Genomic DNA, 16,643 nt, shown 5'->3' with positions numbered 1-16,643 from the left:
GTAGGAATCAATGCACAGTTCACACAAGTGTTTGCTTCTTGAGGTGGAGAGAAAAAGGTGAACTGACTCAACAATGAAAGTAAAAGAATGGTCCTCCATAGAGGAAAAGCATCGATTGCTATATTTGTGCTAGAGCTTTGATTTTGAAATCATGAAACAATTTTGTCAACGGTAGTAATAAAGCATATGTATCATGTAAATTATATCTTACAAGTTGCAAGCCTCATGCATAGTGTACTAATAGTGCCCGCACCTTGTCCTAATTAGCTTGGACTACCGGATCATCGCAATGCACATGTTTTAACCAAGTGTCACAAAGGGGTACCTCTATGCCGCCTGTACAAAGGTCTAAGGAGAAAGCTCGCATTGGATTTCTCGCTATTGATTATTCTCAACTTAGACATCCATACCGGGACAACATAGACAACAGATAATGGACTCCTCTTTTATGCATAAGCATGTAACAACAATGAATAATTTTCTCATATGAGATTGAGGATATATGTCCAAAACTGAGACTTCCACCATGGATCATGGCTTTAGTTAGCGGCCCAATGTTCTTCTCTAACAATATGCATGCTTAACCATAAGGTGGTAGATCTCTCTTACTTCAGACAAGACGAACATGCATAGCAACTCACATGAAATTCAACAAAGAGTAGTTGATGGCGTCCCCAGTAAACATGGTTATCGCACAACAAGCAACTTAATAAGAGATAAAGTGCATAATTACATATTCAATACCACAATAGTTTTTAAGCTATTTGTCCCATGAGCTATATATTGCAAAGGTGAATGATGGAGTTTTAAAGGTAGCACTCAAGCAATTTACTTTGGAATGGCGGGAAATACCATGTAGTAGGTAGGTATGGTGGACACAAATGGCATAGTGGTTGGCTCAAGTATTTTGGATGCATGAGAAGTATTCCCTCTCGATACAAGGTTTAGGCTAGCAAGGCTTATTTGAAACAAACACAAGGATGAACCGGTGCAGCAAAACTCACATAAAAGACATATTGTAAACATTATAAGACTCTACACCGTCTTCCTTGTTGTTCAAACTCAATACTAGAAATTATCTAGACCTTAGAGAAACCAAATATGCAAACCAAATTTTAGCATGCTCTATGTATTTCTTCATTAATGGGTGCAAAGTATATGATGCAAGAGCTTAAACATGAGCACAACAATTGCCAAGTATCACATTACCCAAGACATTTATAGCAATTACTACATGTATCATTTTCCAATTCCAACCATATAACAATTTAACGAAGAAGAAACTTCGCCGTGAATACTATGAGTAGAAACTAAGGACATACTTGTCCATATGCTACAGCGGAGCGTGTCTCTCTCCCATAAAGTGAATGCTAGGATCCATTTTATTCAAACAAAACAAAAAACAAAAACAAACCGACGCTCCAAGCAAAGCACATAAGATGTGATGGAATAAAAATATAGTTTCAGGGAGGAACCTGATAATGTTGTCGATGAAGAAGGGGATGCCTTGGGCATCCCCAAGCTTAGACGCTTGAGTCTTCTTGATATATGCAGGGGTGAACCACCGGGGCATCCCCAAGCTTAGAGCTTTCACTCTCCTTGATCATGTTGCATCATACTCCTCTCTTGATCCTTGAAAACTTCCTCCACACCAAACTTAGAACAACTCATTAGAGGGTTAGCGACAATAAAAATTAACATATTCAGAGGTGACACAATCATTCTTAACACTTCTGGACATTGCATAAAGCTACTGGACATTAATGGATCAAAGAAATTCATCCAACATAGCAAAAGAGGCAATGCGAAATAAAAGGCAGAATCTGTCAAAACAGAACAGTTCGTATTGACGAATTTTATTAGGCCACCAGACTTGCTCAAATGAAAATGCTCAAATTGAATGAAAGTTGCGTACATATCTGAGGATCATGCACGTAAATTGTCTTAATTTTCTGAGCTACCTACAGGGAGGTAGACCCAGATTCGTGACAGCAAAGAAATCTGGAACTGTGCAGTAATCCAAATCTAGTACTTACTTTTCTATCAAAGACTTTACTTGGCACAATAAAACACTAAACTAAGATAAGGAGAGGTTGCTACAGTAGTAAACAACTTCCAAGACACAAAATAAAAAAAAAGTACTGTAGGTAAAAACATGGGTTGTCTCCCATAAGCGCTTTTCTTTAACGCCTTTCAGCTAGGCGCAGAAAGTGTGTATCAAGTATTATCAAGAGACGAAGTGTCAACATTACCTTGGGCTTTACCCTTACCTTTCTTATTGTTTTTCTTTCCCTTTGATTTAGGAAATATATGATTTCCTCCCGGTGTAGAGGTGAATTCCAGGGTGCCTTCTCCCACATCAATGACTGCTCCCAATAGTTTCAGCAGGGATCTTCCGAGTGTGATTTTTCCTGTCCCTACACATTCAATAACAAGATAATCAATGGATATTGTTCTTCCAAGAATGGTTGTATGCACACCTGCAGCTATTCCCTTAGGAATTATAACAGAGTTATCAATGAGAGTTATTTCTTCTCCTCCTTTATCGACTCCCCAAAGTTTCAAAGATTTATAAATGCTCTCAGGCATAAGGCAAAATTCAGACATAATATCACAGTTGGCACGAAGAGTTCGATCACCGATAACAATTTTAACAGTAGGATCCCATAATGAAAGTTTAGAGTTCACTAAAACTTGTTCAAGACGATTACGAACATAGCAATAGTTATCATCCAAGCGAGATGTACTTATCTCGAGATTGTTTAATCTACTATAAATGCTAGTGAGGGCTGAATCAAAGTTATTAGCTGAATCATGTGATGCAACCAACTTCTTTATGGCATTAAAAGCTTGATCCCCATTGCAATGAAGGAAATCTCCTCCCACTAAAGTATCCAAAGCATATCTATAGCGAACCATAAGACCAAAATAAAAATTACTAAGGAGCAAACTTAGAGTCATTTGAGGTTCAGTTTTACGATATGAAGTAAAAATTCTAGACCAAGCATCCTTAAAACTCTCCTCATCCCCTTGTTTAAAAGTAAAGACTAATTCTTCAGGCGAAGAAGTAACAGGTTCAGAGCTAGACATGGTAACAAAAGTAACTAATTTTTTTTGTGTTTTTTAATGTAGAGTGCAAGACAGTAAATAAAGCAAACTAGATAAAGTAAATGCAAGTAACTAATTTTTTTTTTGTGTTTTTGATATAGCAAACAAGATAGCAAATAAAGTAAAACTAGCAACTAATTTTTTTGTATTTTGATTTAGTGCAGCAAACAAAGTAGTAAATAAAACTAAGCAAGACAAAAACAAAGTAAAGAGATTGAGAAGTGGAGACTCCCCTTGCAGCGTGTCTTGATCTCCCCGGCAACGGCGCCAGAAAAAGAGCTTGATGGCGTGTAACTCACACGTTCGTTGGGAACCCCAAGAGGAAGGTATGATGCGCACAGCAGCAAGTTTTCCCTCAGAAAGAAACCAAGGTTTATCGAACCAGGAGGAGCCAAGAAGCACGTTGAAGGTTGATGGCGGCGGAATGTAGTGCGACGCAACACCAGGGATTCCGGCGCCAACGTGGAACCTGCACAACACAACCAAAGTACTTTGCCCCAACGAAACAGTGAGGTTGTCAATCTCACCGGCTTGCTGTAACAAAGGATTAACCGTATTGTGTGGAAGATGATTGTTTGCGAGAAAACAGAGAACAGTATTGCAAGAGATTGTATTTCAAGATAGAGAATTGGACCGGGGTCCACAGTTCACTAGAGGTGTCTCTCCCATAAGATAAACAGCATGTTGGGTGAACAAATTACAGTTGGGCAATTGACAAATAAAGAGGGCATGACCATGCACATACATATTATGATGAGTATAGTGAGATTAAATTGGGCATTACGACAAAGTACATAGACCGCCATCCAACCGCATCTATGCCTAAAAAGTCCACCTTCGTGTTATCATCCGAACCCCCTCCAGTATTAAGTTGCAAAGCAACAGACAATTGCATTAAGTATGGTGCGTAATGTAATCAACAACTACATCCTTAGACATAGCATCAATGTTTTATCCCTAGTGGCAACAGCATAACACAACCTTAGAACTTTCTCCTTTGTCCCGGTGTCAATGCAGGCATGAACCCACTATCGAGCATAAATACTCCCTCTTGGAGTTACAAGCATCTACTTGGCCAGAGCATCTACTAGTAACGGAGAGCATGCAAGATCATAAACAACACATAGACATAACTTTGATAATCAACATAACAAGTATTCTCTATTCATCGGATCCCAACAAACGCAACATATAGAATTACAGATAGATGATCTTGATCATGTTAGGCAGCTCACAAGATCCGACAATGAAGCACAATGGGGAGAAGACAACCATCTAGCTACTGCTATGGACCCATAGTCCAGGGGTAGACTACTCACACATCACTCCGGAGGCGACCATGGCGGCGTAGAGTCCTCCGGGAGATGATTCCCCTCTCCGGCAGGGTGCCGGAGGCGATCTCCTGGATCCCCCGAGATGGGATCGGCGGCGGTGGCGTCTCTGGAAGGTTTTCCGTATCGTGGCTCTCGGTACTGGGGGTTTCGCAACGGAGGCTTTAAGTAGGCGGAAGGGCAGGTCAGGAGGCGGCACGAGGGCCCCACACCACAGGGCCGCGCGGCCAAGGGGGGGCCGCGCCGCCCTATGGTTTGGGCACCTCGTGGCCCCACTTCGTCTCCTCTTCGGACTTCTAGAAGCTTCGTGGCAAAATAGGACCCTGGGCGTTGATTTCGTCCAATTCCGAGAATATTTCGTTACTAGGATTTCTGAAACCAAAAACAGCAGAAACAAAGAATCGGCACTTCGGCATCTTGTTAATAGGTTAGTTCCAGAAAATGCACGAATATGACATAAAGTGTGCATAAAACATGTAGATAACATCAATAATGTGGCATGGAACATAAGAAATTATCGATACGTCGGAGACGTATCAGCAGACCATGGCATCGCTGCGTCATAGGCTCTCTCTGCTCGACGTCGACGGCTGTGACGATGATTGTCTCAAGATGGTGGTGAGAACCTCCGTCTAATCTCATTCATCGCTACAAAATATCGAATGCATGTCCACATACATACATAACATTCTCCGACAGAAAAATGGGATGATCGATTTGAAGGTTAGAAACAGTCGCATGTGATGTTGTTTTATCCGAGATTAGACTACTCATAGTGGGAGTAACTTCACTAGTAACTAAGTGTCCAACTCAGCAAATTTGCTTATGTGGCAGTGAGTTAATGAGGAGAGAGGAGGATGGAGTAACATAGCTAGTTACTGTAACATCACACTTCCCAAGGTACAATGAGTCTATAAGCTAATTAATGAAGACATATATGATACTAATTTGATGTTACTAACCACTATGAAGGTAGTAACATAGAGTAGTAACATGTGCATGTTAGAGCAATTCCAATAGTGTAGCCAGGTGTTGGCTATAAGCTAAGTGCCATGTCATTTATAGCCAACTTAGAGCCAACATATACAGTAGTGAGCTATAAAAATGTAGTACTTTATCAATGTATGGCCCACCCTTCACTCTCACAAAATGCATAGGAGCACGTGCTAGAGCTGGCCATTGCATAAGAGCCCTCTCCTTCTCTCTCCTCCTCTCTCTCCTCCAACTAAGCAATAAAATACTATTTTAATCCTTATAGTCAGCTGACTAGGACTTATTGTACTTGCTCTTACTACTCTATGTTACTTCCCACTATGACTAATCTTACTATTCTACCACTTCAATAAGTACTAGGCCTTTCTGTCGGCATTCTTTCTCCTTTGTTTTCTGAACCTTCAGTCCTGCTACCATGTGGAACTGCCCGTCAGACTGAAAATTACATACTTATCGTGTACTGCTCATTAGTAATGAATTGGCTAGTAGTAGAAATGCAAAATGTTGGGGTTGTTTACTTTGATCCTTGGTATCTCCTATGCAATAATAATAATAAAATTGGGTATTGCAGGAGGGGGCCGAGCTCGCTGTTGATATTGGTCGACAATTTATGGAACCGGATAACTGCGATGACCCAGATGGCGAGGTCGACTATGTTCCCTTGAGAGTAAGTCTTAGATTGCTTTTGTACTCTTGTATATACATTAATCAGAGACAAGATGCTCCGTTCAGAACCAGAGATCCACTTTTAGAGAAAGCAATAATGTCGCAATAGCTCCTCATTATTTTCCTTTCATTTCTCGGTCAAAGTGTTCATAAAAGTACAAGCATACAACTGATCGATCTCCTAAGAGAGATCATAAGGCTAGAGAGCGTGGAGACTACGCAGGAAAAATGTGCAGGCTTCCATCATTGTATTTTTGTGAGTGTGTGTCTGATCTCACATTGGTGAATTTTGGACACTCTTTGTGAGTATCAAATGCATGTCCTCATATATACCATACTCAAAAAGAAATATAAACGATCTTCGTCTTATACATTGTAGGTTGGCAAATGTGTTGGACATCTTAGATAACCACTTGAGATAGGTACATTATTCGCATGTGCTGTCGTTTTACTGGAAACTCCTCACCGAGACTATCCTTTTGGCACTTCAGTACTAGTTTCTTTGTATCAGTTCTTAAACCTTCAGTCGTGAGTACCATGTGGAACTGCCCCTCAAACTATAAGTTTTTTTATGGTCATGTTTCTTCTTGTCCTGTTGCTTATTAGTGATGAATTGGTTGGTAGAAATCAGAGTGGCCAGGTGCATTCTCCATGTTATTAGAGTATATATATTTTTTCTTTATAAGGAATAACTTAATATGTATGTGTTTCTTTTTTGACCTTTTACTTAATTCAAACTTCTCATGATACGATAATGAAAAGATTGATTATTGCAGGAGGAGGTGGGTCTCTCACATTGCAATAAAAATAGAGAATCATTTAATCTATTACTTTATGGAAAATACGTTGGTGAACCTAGGAGCAAGTGCACCCTATATTTAAAAAATAGTAATTCAAAAAAATCCAAATCTTTTTGGAAATCAAAGATGATCATGTATTGTACTCGTATACGAAAGATACACCATGGAATAACTTCTCTTGTTTCTTGGGTGAAAAAAATAGACTTGAAGGTTCTATATTAAAGTGTTATTCACGCTATATTCGTCATAGATTTGTTTTTTTTGTTGCCTAAAGTCAATGTGAATCATTTCTTGGCCAAATAATTTTATACGAGTACAATACTGAATTATCTTTGATTCCCAAAAAGATTCGATTTTTTATTTCATTTGAAATTACTACATTTTTTGTAGTATATAGAGTGCGCCTGCACCTGAGAGCACAAAGTGTGGGTCAATTACTTTATGTCCTACTGTGGTCTCATCTCCCACTGCTGGTCTGGAACTCTGGATGTACTGAGGCAGCGGTAAGTTACTGTCTCCATAAATCATCCCCTAACAACGTCACAACGATAACACCAGGCCTTGCACGCTTGCAGTACTGCCCAGACAAGTTGTATGGGCCAGACTGGGCCAGAATCTAAATACATTTTTTTTTTTAGATGCAGAATCTAAATACATGGTGCTGCCTCCAGGTTCGGAACAGATAATACTGGTCTCCAAAAAAAAAAGTGACACGCAGGCAGAGCAGATAGCACAAGTGCACAACTATCGCCATCTTATCTCAAAAAAAAAAAAACTATCACCATCTACAAAACAGGATCGCCATTAAAACTGCAGCAGATTGCGCAACTCCCGTTGGCTGTTCCGCGCAAAGAAGATATTTCTGGGGGAACAGCCAGCTGCAAAGCCTTTGCTCCCCGTCTCCCTGCCATTAATACCGCCAACGGTGAACTGTCACTGCGCGCGTACTGCTAGCTGTAGTCACAACCAGTCCAACGCCACTAACTACGGCCGCGCCGGTCAATTACTGTTGGTGCCGCTACGACTTTCGTAATCCTCGATTCGAGTGGTTCGAGTCGTACACATTGCATCAGTGCCCAACCGCTCGCCTTGTCGCTTCCGTTCCTGCCTCAATGATTCGAATGGTTTGCCTGAGTGCTAATTCGTCTACGCGTTTCTGATTCGAAGCGATGATCATCTGGACCGCGAGAATTTCATGGGCAAGGATTTGTTTCATTTGGTTGATGCACGATTTAGATTGGTATTGGTGACGGGTCTGAAGTGGCCCTGCCTGCCGATCGGGATTTTCTTGCGATTTTGGCACGTAGATCGTCGGCGGAGCAGCCAAATTTCCCCATCGCCGGTCCCCATCAAATCATTCCTGTACAGCCTCGGGCGGAGCATCTGTAATCAACATTTCGGGTTCTCTTCTTTCCATTTCCCCATTCCGAACTTCAGCACTGCTCTGCTCTGTTTCAGAGCAGCAACAGCCGAAGAATAAAACAAACTCACAGACGACAGAAAACGACTAGCTCGGCGCTACTACACAGGGATCATCTACTAGCCGTGATGCGATGCGGCGCCGCGTTTGCAGCGAACTTGCACTTGCGCTTGCACCGGATCGACAGTTTTCTTCACTGGCGCGTGACGACGCCGACCCTCTCGGCGGCGGCGCGCATGACGCCCTCGACGAGCAGCGGGATGCAGGCCTCGCCCACGGCGCCGGCGCCGCACCCGGCCGGGATCCCCACGCCGGACATGTACTTGCGCACCTCCGCGCGGATCATCTCCTGCATGGCCGCCGCCATGTCGCCGCCGAACGGGTACGCCTGAGACGGCGCCACCGCCATCTGGGGAGACGGCGAGCGCGGCGAGGAGGAGGAGGAGAGCTCCTGGAACTGGCTGCGGGCGCTGTCGTGGTGGAACCCGTGATCCAGCCCGGGGAGCGAGAGGGAGAGCGAGGTGACAAGCTCCTCATCCTGCCGCGCAGCCACCGCCGGCCTCACCACCTCCGCGCAGATCGCGTCGAACCCGCCGGCGCGCGGGACGGGCCGGAACACCTGCCCGCCGCCGCCGCCGTGGCTGAGCTCGCTGCGATCAGACCCGGTCGGGCTCTCGGGCCCAGGGCTCACCCGCTTGCACGGCCGCCCCTCGTACTCCCCTCCCTCACTACCATTACCCTCCTCCCACCCCGCCGCACCGGCGGCGGCGGCCCCGAGCTTGCGCTTGAGGGACGAGTTCCAGTGGTTCTTCACGGCGTTGTCGGTGCGTCCAGGCAGGAGCCGCGCGATGGCGGCCCAGCGGTTGCCGAGGCGCGCGTGCGCGCGGAGGATGGCGGCGTCCTCCTCGGCGGTGAACGGGCGGCGCTCCACCTGCGGGGAGAGCTGGTTGCACCACCGCAGCCGGCACGACTTGCCGGACCTGCCCTGGATGCCGCGCCCGATCGCGGTCCAGTTGCGCGCGCCGTGCCGCTCCACCAGCCGCCGCAGCGCCTCGTCCTCCTCCGGGCTCCAGGGCCCCTTTATCCGGTCGCACTCCGCCTCCGCGCCCATCGCCGCCGCCCGAACGGTCGACGGTGTACTGGTTGTTGCTCCGACGACGGTTTGTGGGAGAAGTGATTGCTGGTGAGTAGTAGGAGGAGTAGTGATAAGGACGTCTGGATGTGGATGGCGAGAGGAAGGGGACGACGAGCCCGGAGCTTATATAGGCGGCCGCGGCCGGTAGCTGGTCACCGGGATACAGCTGGCGGGGGCCCACCTCACGCCCCGGCGCCCTGTCGTTTCCGTATCTCAATGGCAGGTGGGGCCATTGGCGTCTCGGACCCACTTGGCAGAGAGCTAAAACACCGGGTCGACGAGGCCGTTGTTTGGTTGTTAATCAATCTCCGGCGCGCTGAGGGCTGAGGCGCATGGTTTGAATTTTGAATTGCGGTGTTCGTTTCCGTACCAGCGTCAAAGCCCCAGGACCATAAAGGGCGTTAAAAACTGCGGAAATGAGCTGGCCTGCTCGCGGAACGGGGCTACCAGAACCGGCCGTTTCGATGCCGTGTTTGTATACGGCTGCTGGATGTGCTACCAGCTCCCATCAAGCACGAGACCTCCACACCGGCCAATGGAGCACCGAGTACTATAATTGGAGTAGTGTATTTCGGGAGTGCAGTTCATTTCCCCCCTCCACTGCTCTCGACCCTCTACAGTTTCCTGCCCCCTTTCTCCTCCTCGCCGGGCCTCTCCCTCCTCCTCTCCGTCGGAGTAGCCGGCCGGAGATGGAGAGGAGATGGCGCCGGAGTAGATAGGTTTAGGGTTAGTTTAGTTTTGGGCTCTATGCCCGGTAGTTGGAGCAGAGCTCGGATCTATGGCGGCCAGATCTGGAGCTTCCTAGGGTTCCTCTCTTTGCTGCTTCTGCTCCTCTGGTCGGAGCTGGCGGCGGAGAAGGAGACCATTGTCTCCTTCAATAAAGTTTTGGCTGTCTACCGCATCAAGGTGTTCGAGATCCTCGACGTGGAGCTCCTCCGGGCCGGCCGTGGCGGCGAGGGGGAGGGGCGCTGCGTTGAGGACAGCGGTTCGGTGGAGCTTCTCCTGGACGGCCGTGGAGGCGAGGGGGAGAAGCTTTACCGGGCTACGTTTTCGACATTGACGGTGTGGAGGTCTGGTGGATCTGCCGGCAGCCGATGCGGTGGTGGCTCCCACCTCTCTCGTCATCGTGGTGGTGGCGGAGGAGTGATGGAGGCGCACGATGTTCGTGTCTGCCCGCTGCGTCCGAAGCAGGGGAGTTTGCTGGCTTCTCGTCGGAGGATTCTCGCCGACGTCGCCGTATCTGATGGCCGAAGGGCGGCCCCTCCACCTTTGGAGGATTTCAACGGCGACTTTCTCGCCCTCTCTCATGGCCGTAGGGCGGCCCCTCCTTCCTGGGATGGCGCTTGCTCGTCGTCTGCAGGTCTTCTTCAACCTCCAATCATCTAGCTGGAGGATCCAAAGCATCGTCGGAGTTAGCTCCCGTCTCTATGCCCCAAGTGGTTTCGTCCCCGGCGGCGTGGAGATTGGCTCCGGCGAGTTCGTCGGTGGTGGTTTTGGAGCTTTCCTCGATCGCGTTTTCTCGCGCCGGTCAAAGGGCTTTAGTGCAAAAAGTTTGTTTCCGTTTGTAATTTCCTTTTTCTTCACGACCCTTTGTGTATTTGTAACTCCACCGTTGATAATGAAGCTCTAGGTCCTTCGGGACCTCTCCTGTTCAAAAAAAAAAGTTGTGTATTTCGCTTTTCACTTGAATTTTTGTGATATAATTTTTTTGGAATACGAAGTTGTGTGTACCTTTCGCTACGCATTGTAGATTTGTAGTACTATACGCACTGATATTATCTCTAACACAGCCCGTAAAAAAAGTACTGTAAAACGTGTTCATGGCACAACGGATCCCTCAGGCTCAATTTGATTTTATCATTTATACTGCAAAACATGGTTTAGTTTTCTTATCTCATATTTGTTATTTTGAATAAAATTATGTCAATATAAATCACATCTATTATTCTTTCAACAATACATCATACAATAACAATTATAATTAAAATAATTGTTCTAATAAAATAATTAAACAACTAAATAAATGGTCATCTATGCAAAGAATAGTTCAAGTCACACATTACATGAATAGGAATAAAATGAATAAAATGAGAGACTATGTGCCATTAATCTGCCACTCATAGTCAAGAAGATCACTACACAAATGGTTGGATCCGATCGGGATTTCTGCTAGGTTTTATACGGCTACAAATATTGTCAAACTTGAAGGGAAGGTCCACATCCCTCTATATTGTGTAGAATCACACAAGCAGTCATGATCCTGTGTAGGAACTTTTTGTTTCAAAAAGGAGCACGATCTTAAACACTTGCAAACCTAATTTGCAACACACTGAAAGTTCTCACCCTCCTTTCCGAGCTGCTTGTTTACATGTGGCAAAGTGAGCTTACTTTTTGATTGTGGAAGTTGTGATGGTCTTCACAAATGTTGACCATAATGTAAATACACTAAGGTATAGTCATGACCATTGACAATGTAGTTACAAGTCGAGCATCTCGCTAGCAAATAGATCAGATGTCAGCAAAATGTTGATGTTGTTAAGAGATCCAGGCATCACAAAGAAGCAATGCCATATTCATAGATCCTCTAAGGCCACTGCTTCAAGCACTATTGTTGGATCACGATGATTACCAATGAACTATCTTTACCATGACGATAACGATCTTGTTACGGCCTAATCTCTATAAAAAAAATATGTTGTACGCATGGGACAAATATATGGGATGTACTAAAAAGAAAAATCAGGATTGGCAAATTATTTTTGCAGGTCATATATTAATTAGATAATAGTGTTGTTACAATAATGTAGGACAGGATCCCTAAGTTCACCAGGAGCCGACTCTAACCAAACATGTGTTCTCTTCATCCCAAAACTAGCTAACCCATGACTAGCACTATATTACACAACCAAGAAATTTTAACGAAACTAACAATCTGTTCTAAAAAAAAGTAAAATACGAAGGTCTTCCACTATATGACCTAGAGCTGATCCATCGAATGCCATTTGTACTAGCACCTCGCAATCCGATTCCATCATGATATGCTCCTGACTCATGTCGAGAGCAAATGAAGGTCTTCCATGCACACTTGCATTTCTGCTTCCAACTCATAGGAGCATTGCCGTAGATCTCTACAAGAGGAGAAGATGATCGAGCCACTGCTACGTCGTAGAATCATACCGGTGCCCCGCTAGCGAAGACTGGGCAACGGAAGCTCCATCCACATTCAGCTTCAGGACTCCTCCTGGTGGGCGCAGCCAAGATACGAGCTCTGTAGGAGGCGATGATACCTGCCTCGTCGTGACAGTCAAACCCATCACATGTTTCTCCTTCACAATCTGCTCCGACGTCATACGTCCCCCATTCTCCAACGATTGCATAGAGCTGCAAATGAAACGCTTTGAACGTTCAACTGCCGTTAATTCCTTGTCATGAGTAACCTCATGTTGTGCAAACCAAACTCTCCATGCGATCGTAAGCACACGATTGCACCGCTCCATGGGAACATTGCACAAGTGCATGATAAGAATCCTCCAAGCCATGGCCGCAAATTTGACACTCACCCGAAACAGGAATATGTCTTTGTTTTTTTATTTTCATGTGGCAAGGACTTGCATGCAAAGATCCGAACCCTCTCACCTACATTGCAGTACTTCCATAGCTTCTTCCATATAGGTTTATCACCCAAAGGCGGCGATAAGCTAGAAGTCGCTCGCTGTCTACCAGATTGTGCCAGCCTTAGCCCCAATTTGTAACCACTCCTTACATAAAAAACATCATTCGTTTTGATCTGCCAAGTAAGAAAATTCGTTAGCTTTTTCTGAGATAATAATTTCTTTTTAGTATAACCTATGTGTCAATAGGAGGAAACGGTTTCGAACCAAAGCTTCATCCCAGTTGACATTTAATCACGTATGTCAATCAAACTGGAGACTGGGATCAACCTAGATCGTCCTTTGTCTCCAATCACCTTAAGCTCCTCCCCCCCTTCGAAGCCATTTACCAATTTTGTTATGTCTGAAACTTTCAGAAAATAAAAAGATTATTACGGTGGTTTTGCTGTTTCATGGTGTCGAACTGTGGAGTGTAGAAGGATAGAGATAGTAGTACTGGATAGATTCATGTATCCCTGATCCATCCAGCTGTGCATCCATCCCCCCTTTGGTCGCGGGAAGTTGGAGCCGGGACGGATGGCGACGCCCGCGGCCGCAAGCGCAAGCCCGTGTTGTAATTCTTCACAAATGTTGGCCATGATGAATGATCATGTCGGCTAGATAAAACGATATTGTCTAGTCACTGCAATTGACGATGTAGTAGCGAGTTGTACATCTCCCTAGCAAGTCAAGCAAAGATATGAGATTTCAGCAAAACGTTGATGTCGTTTAGAGATTCGGGCAGCACAAAGAATCAATGCCATATTCACATGTTCCTCCAAAGCCACTGCTTCAAGAACTATTGTTGGATCACATTGATAACCAATGAACTGTCCATGCAATGTTGTCAGGCAATTCTTTCACCTCAAGTGCATACAATCAAGGCTCCTAAGCATGCCCGACCACCACCGTCCTTCATTCATCGCAATGATCCTCTTTGTATCCTTCACATTGGGAGCTTGAAGGTACTCATTTCCGAAGACACATGATAATGCCTTTTTGGATTTTTTGTGATACATTTTCTTTTTGGAATACGAAGTTTTCTATACCTTTTGCTACACATTATATTATTATACACACTTAGAGCAGCTCTACCACATTCTGCAAAAATGCGTACCATAAAACGCGTTCACGGCAAAACAGTCGATCTATACACTCAATTCGGTTTTACGGTTTATACCGCAAAACATGGTTTAGTTGTCTAATCTGATATTTATGATTTTGGAGAAAATAATCTCAATATAAATCACATCTATTATTGTTTCAACAACACAAAATACAACAACAACCCTAATTAAAATATTTATTCAAATCAAGTAATTAAACAAATAAATAAATGGTCCATTAATCTGCCAATCATAACCAACAAGATCATTACAAAGATAGGTATGTGTCTTCCTATTATCTATCTGTCGGTATGTTTGAAGAAATACTTGGATCTGATCAGGGTTTTTGTTGGGTTTCACATGGGTATCAACATTGTCAAACTTGAATAGAAGGTCGGCATCTCTCCATATTGTATTGAATCACACAAGCAGTGATGATCCTGTGGAGGATTTTCTTGTCCAAAAAACGAGGAGAATCTTGAATAGTTACAAACCTAATTTGGAACACACTGAAACCTCTCTCTATGTGCTTTCCATGCCTGTTGACATTTTAAAGGTTGAGCTTGTTTTTTTGCTCACGGGTGTTGTGATGGTCTTCACAAATGTTGACCATGATGGATGATCACGTCGGCTAGAGCTATGTTATAGTCTTGGCAATTGATGTTGTAGTTGCAAGCTGGGGCATCTCCCTAGCAAATCAAGCTAATAGATGAGCTCTCAACAAAATGTTGATGTCATTTACAGATTCGGGTAGCAAAAAGAAGCAATGCCATATTCACATGATCCTCTAAGGCCACTACTTCAAGCGACTATGACCTGTGAATTGTCTATGCCGTGCTGCCGAGCAATTTTTACACATCTAGTGCATACAATCTAGGCTTACAAGCATGCCCGACCACCCCTTGTTTCATTCAACACCAAAATCCTTATCGTAACCTCCTCATTGGGGGCTTGAAAGTACTCATCTCCGAAGACACGAGATAATGTCTTTGCAAACACCCTCCTGATGGCGTGTAACTCACACGTTCGTTGGAAACCCCAAGAGGAAGGTATGATGCGCACAGCAGCAAGTTTTCCCTCAGAAAGAAACCAAGGTTTATCGAAACAGGAGGAGCCAAGAAGCACGTTGAAGGTTGATGGCGGCGGGATGTAGTGCGGCGCAACACCAGGGATTCCGGCGCCAACGTGGAACCTGCACAACACAACCAAAGTACTTTGCCCCAACGAAACAGTGAGGTTGTCAATCTCACCGGCTTGCTGTAACAAAGGATTAACCATATTGTGTGGAAGATGATTGTTTGCAGAAAACAGTAAAACAAGTATTGCAGTAGATTGTATGCGATGTAAAGAATAGGACAGGGGTCCACAGTTCACTAGAGGTGTCTCTCCCATAAGATAAAAGCATGTTGGGTGAACAAATTACAGTCGGGCAATTGACAAATAGAGAGGGCATAACAATGCACATACATGACATGATAAATATAGTGAGATTTAATTGGGCATTACGACAAAGTACATAGACCGCTATCCAGCATGCATCTATGCCTAAAAAGTCCACCTTCAGGTTATCATCCGAACCCCTTCCAGTATTAAGTTGCAAACAACAGACAATTGCATTAAGTATGGTGCGTAATGTAATCAATAACTACATCCTTAGACATAGCATCAATGTTTTATCCCTAGTGGCAACAAGACATCCACAACCTTAGAACTTTCTCACACCGTCCTGCATTCAATGGAGGCATGAACCCACTATCGAGCATAAATACTCCCTCTTGGAGTTAAGAGCAAAAACTTGGCCAGAGCCTCTACTAATAACGGAGAGCATGCAAGATCATAAACAACACATAGGTAATAACTTGATAATTAACATAACATAGTATTCTCTATCCATCGGATCCCGATAAACACAACATATAGTATTACAGATAGATGATCTTGATCATGTTAGGCAGCTCACAAGATCCAACAATGAAGCACAATGAGGAGAAGACAACCATCTAACTACTGCTATGGACCCATAGTCCAGGGGTGAACTACTCACTCATCACTCCGGAGGTGACCATGGCGGTGAAGAGTCCTCCGGGAGATGAATCCCCTCTCCGGCAGGGTGCCGGAGGAGATCTCCAGAATCCCCCGAGATGGGATTGGCGGCGGCGGCGTCTCAGTAAGGTTTTCCGTATCGTGGCTCTCGGTACTGGGGGTTTCGCGACGAAGGCTATTTGTAGGCGGAAGGGCAGGTAAAGAGGCGGCACGAGGGGCCCACACTATTGGTCGGCGCGGCCAGGGCTTGGGCCGCGCCGCCCTATAGTCTGGCCACCTCGTGGCCCCACTTCGTCTCCTCTTCGGTCTTCTGGAAGCTTCGTGGCAAAATAGGACCCTGGGCGTTGATTTCGTCCAATTCCGAGAATATTTCGTTACTAGGATTTCTGAA

The 16,643-nt window shown here is 44.8% G+C and overlaps 1 protein-coding gene across 1 annotated transcript; it reads right to left on the bottom strand.

The window, feature by feature from the left end:
* Window positions 1–8,284: 8,284 nt before the first annotated feature.
* Window positions 8,285–9,564, bottom strand: LOC127308168 (transcription factor MYB44-like). Its single transcript, XM_051338939.2, has one exon. It carries the CDS (start codon window positions 9,427–9,429, stop codon window positions 8,512–8,514), a length of 918 nt encoding a protein of 305 aa, XP_051194899.1. The 5' UTR covers window positions 9,430–9,564; the 3' UTR covers window positions 8,285–8,511.
* Between the last annotated feature and the right edge of the window lie 7,079 nt (window positions 9,565–16,643).

The sequence above is a fragment of the Lolium perenne genome, chromosome 6 (genome assembly GCF_019359855.2).
Source record: "Lolium perenne isolate Kyuss_39 chromosome 6, Kyuss_2.0, whole genome shotgun sequence".
Lineage (NCBI taxonomy): Eukaryota > Viridiplantae > Streptophyta > Magnoliopsida > Poales > Poaceae > Lolium > Lolium perenne.
Note: the sequence above shows the minus strand (reverse complement) of the source record. Positions and strands in the feature narration are given on the sequence as shown.

Coding starts and splice junctions, on each gene's coding strand:
- LOC127308168 (XM_051338939.2), bottom strand. CDS start 9,429: ATGGGCGCGGAGGCGGAGTGCGACCGGATAAAGGGGCCCTGGAGCCCG.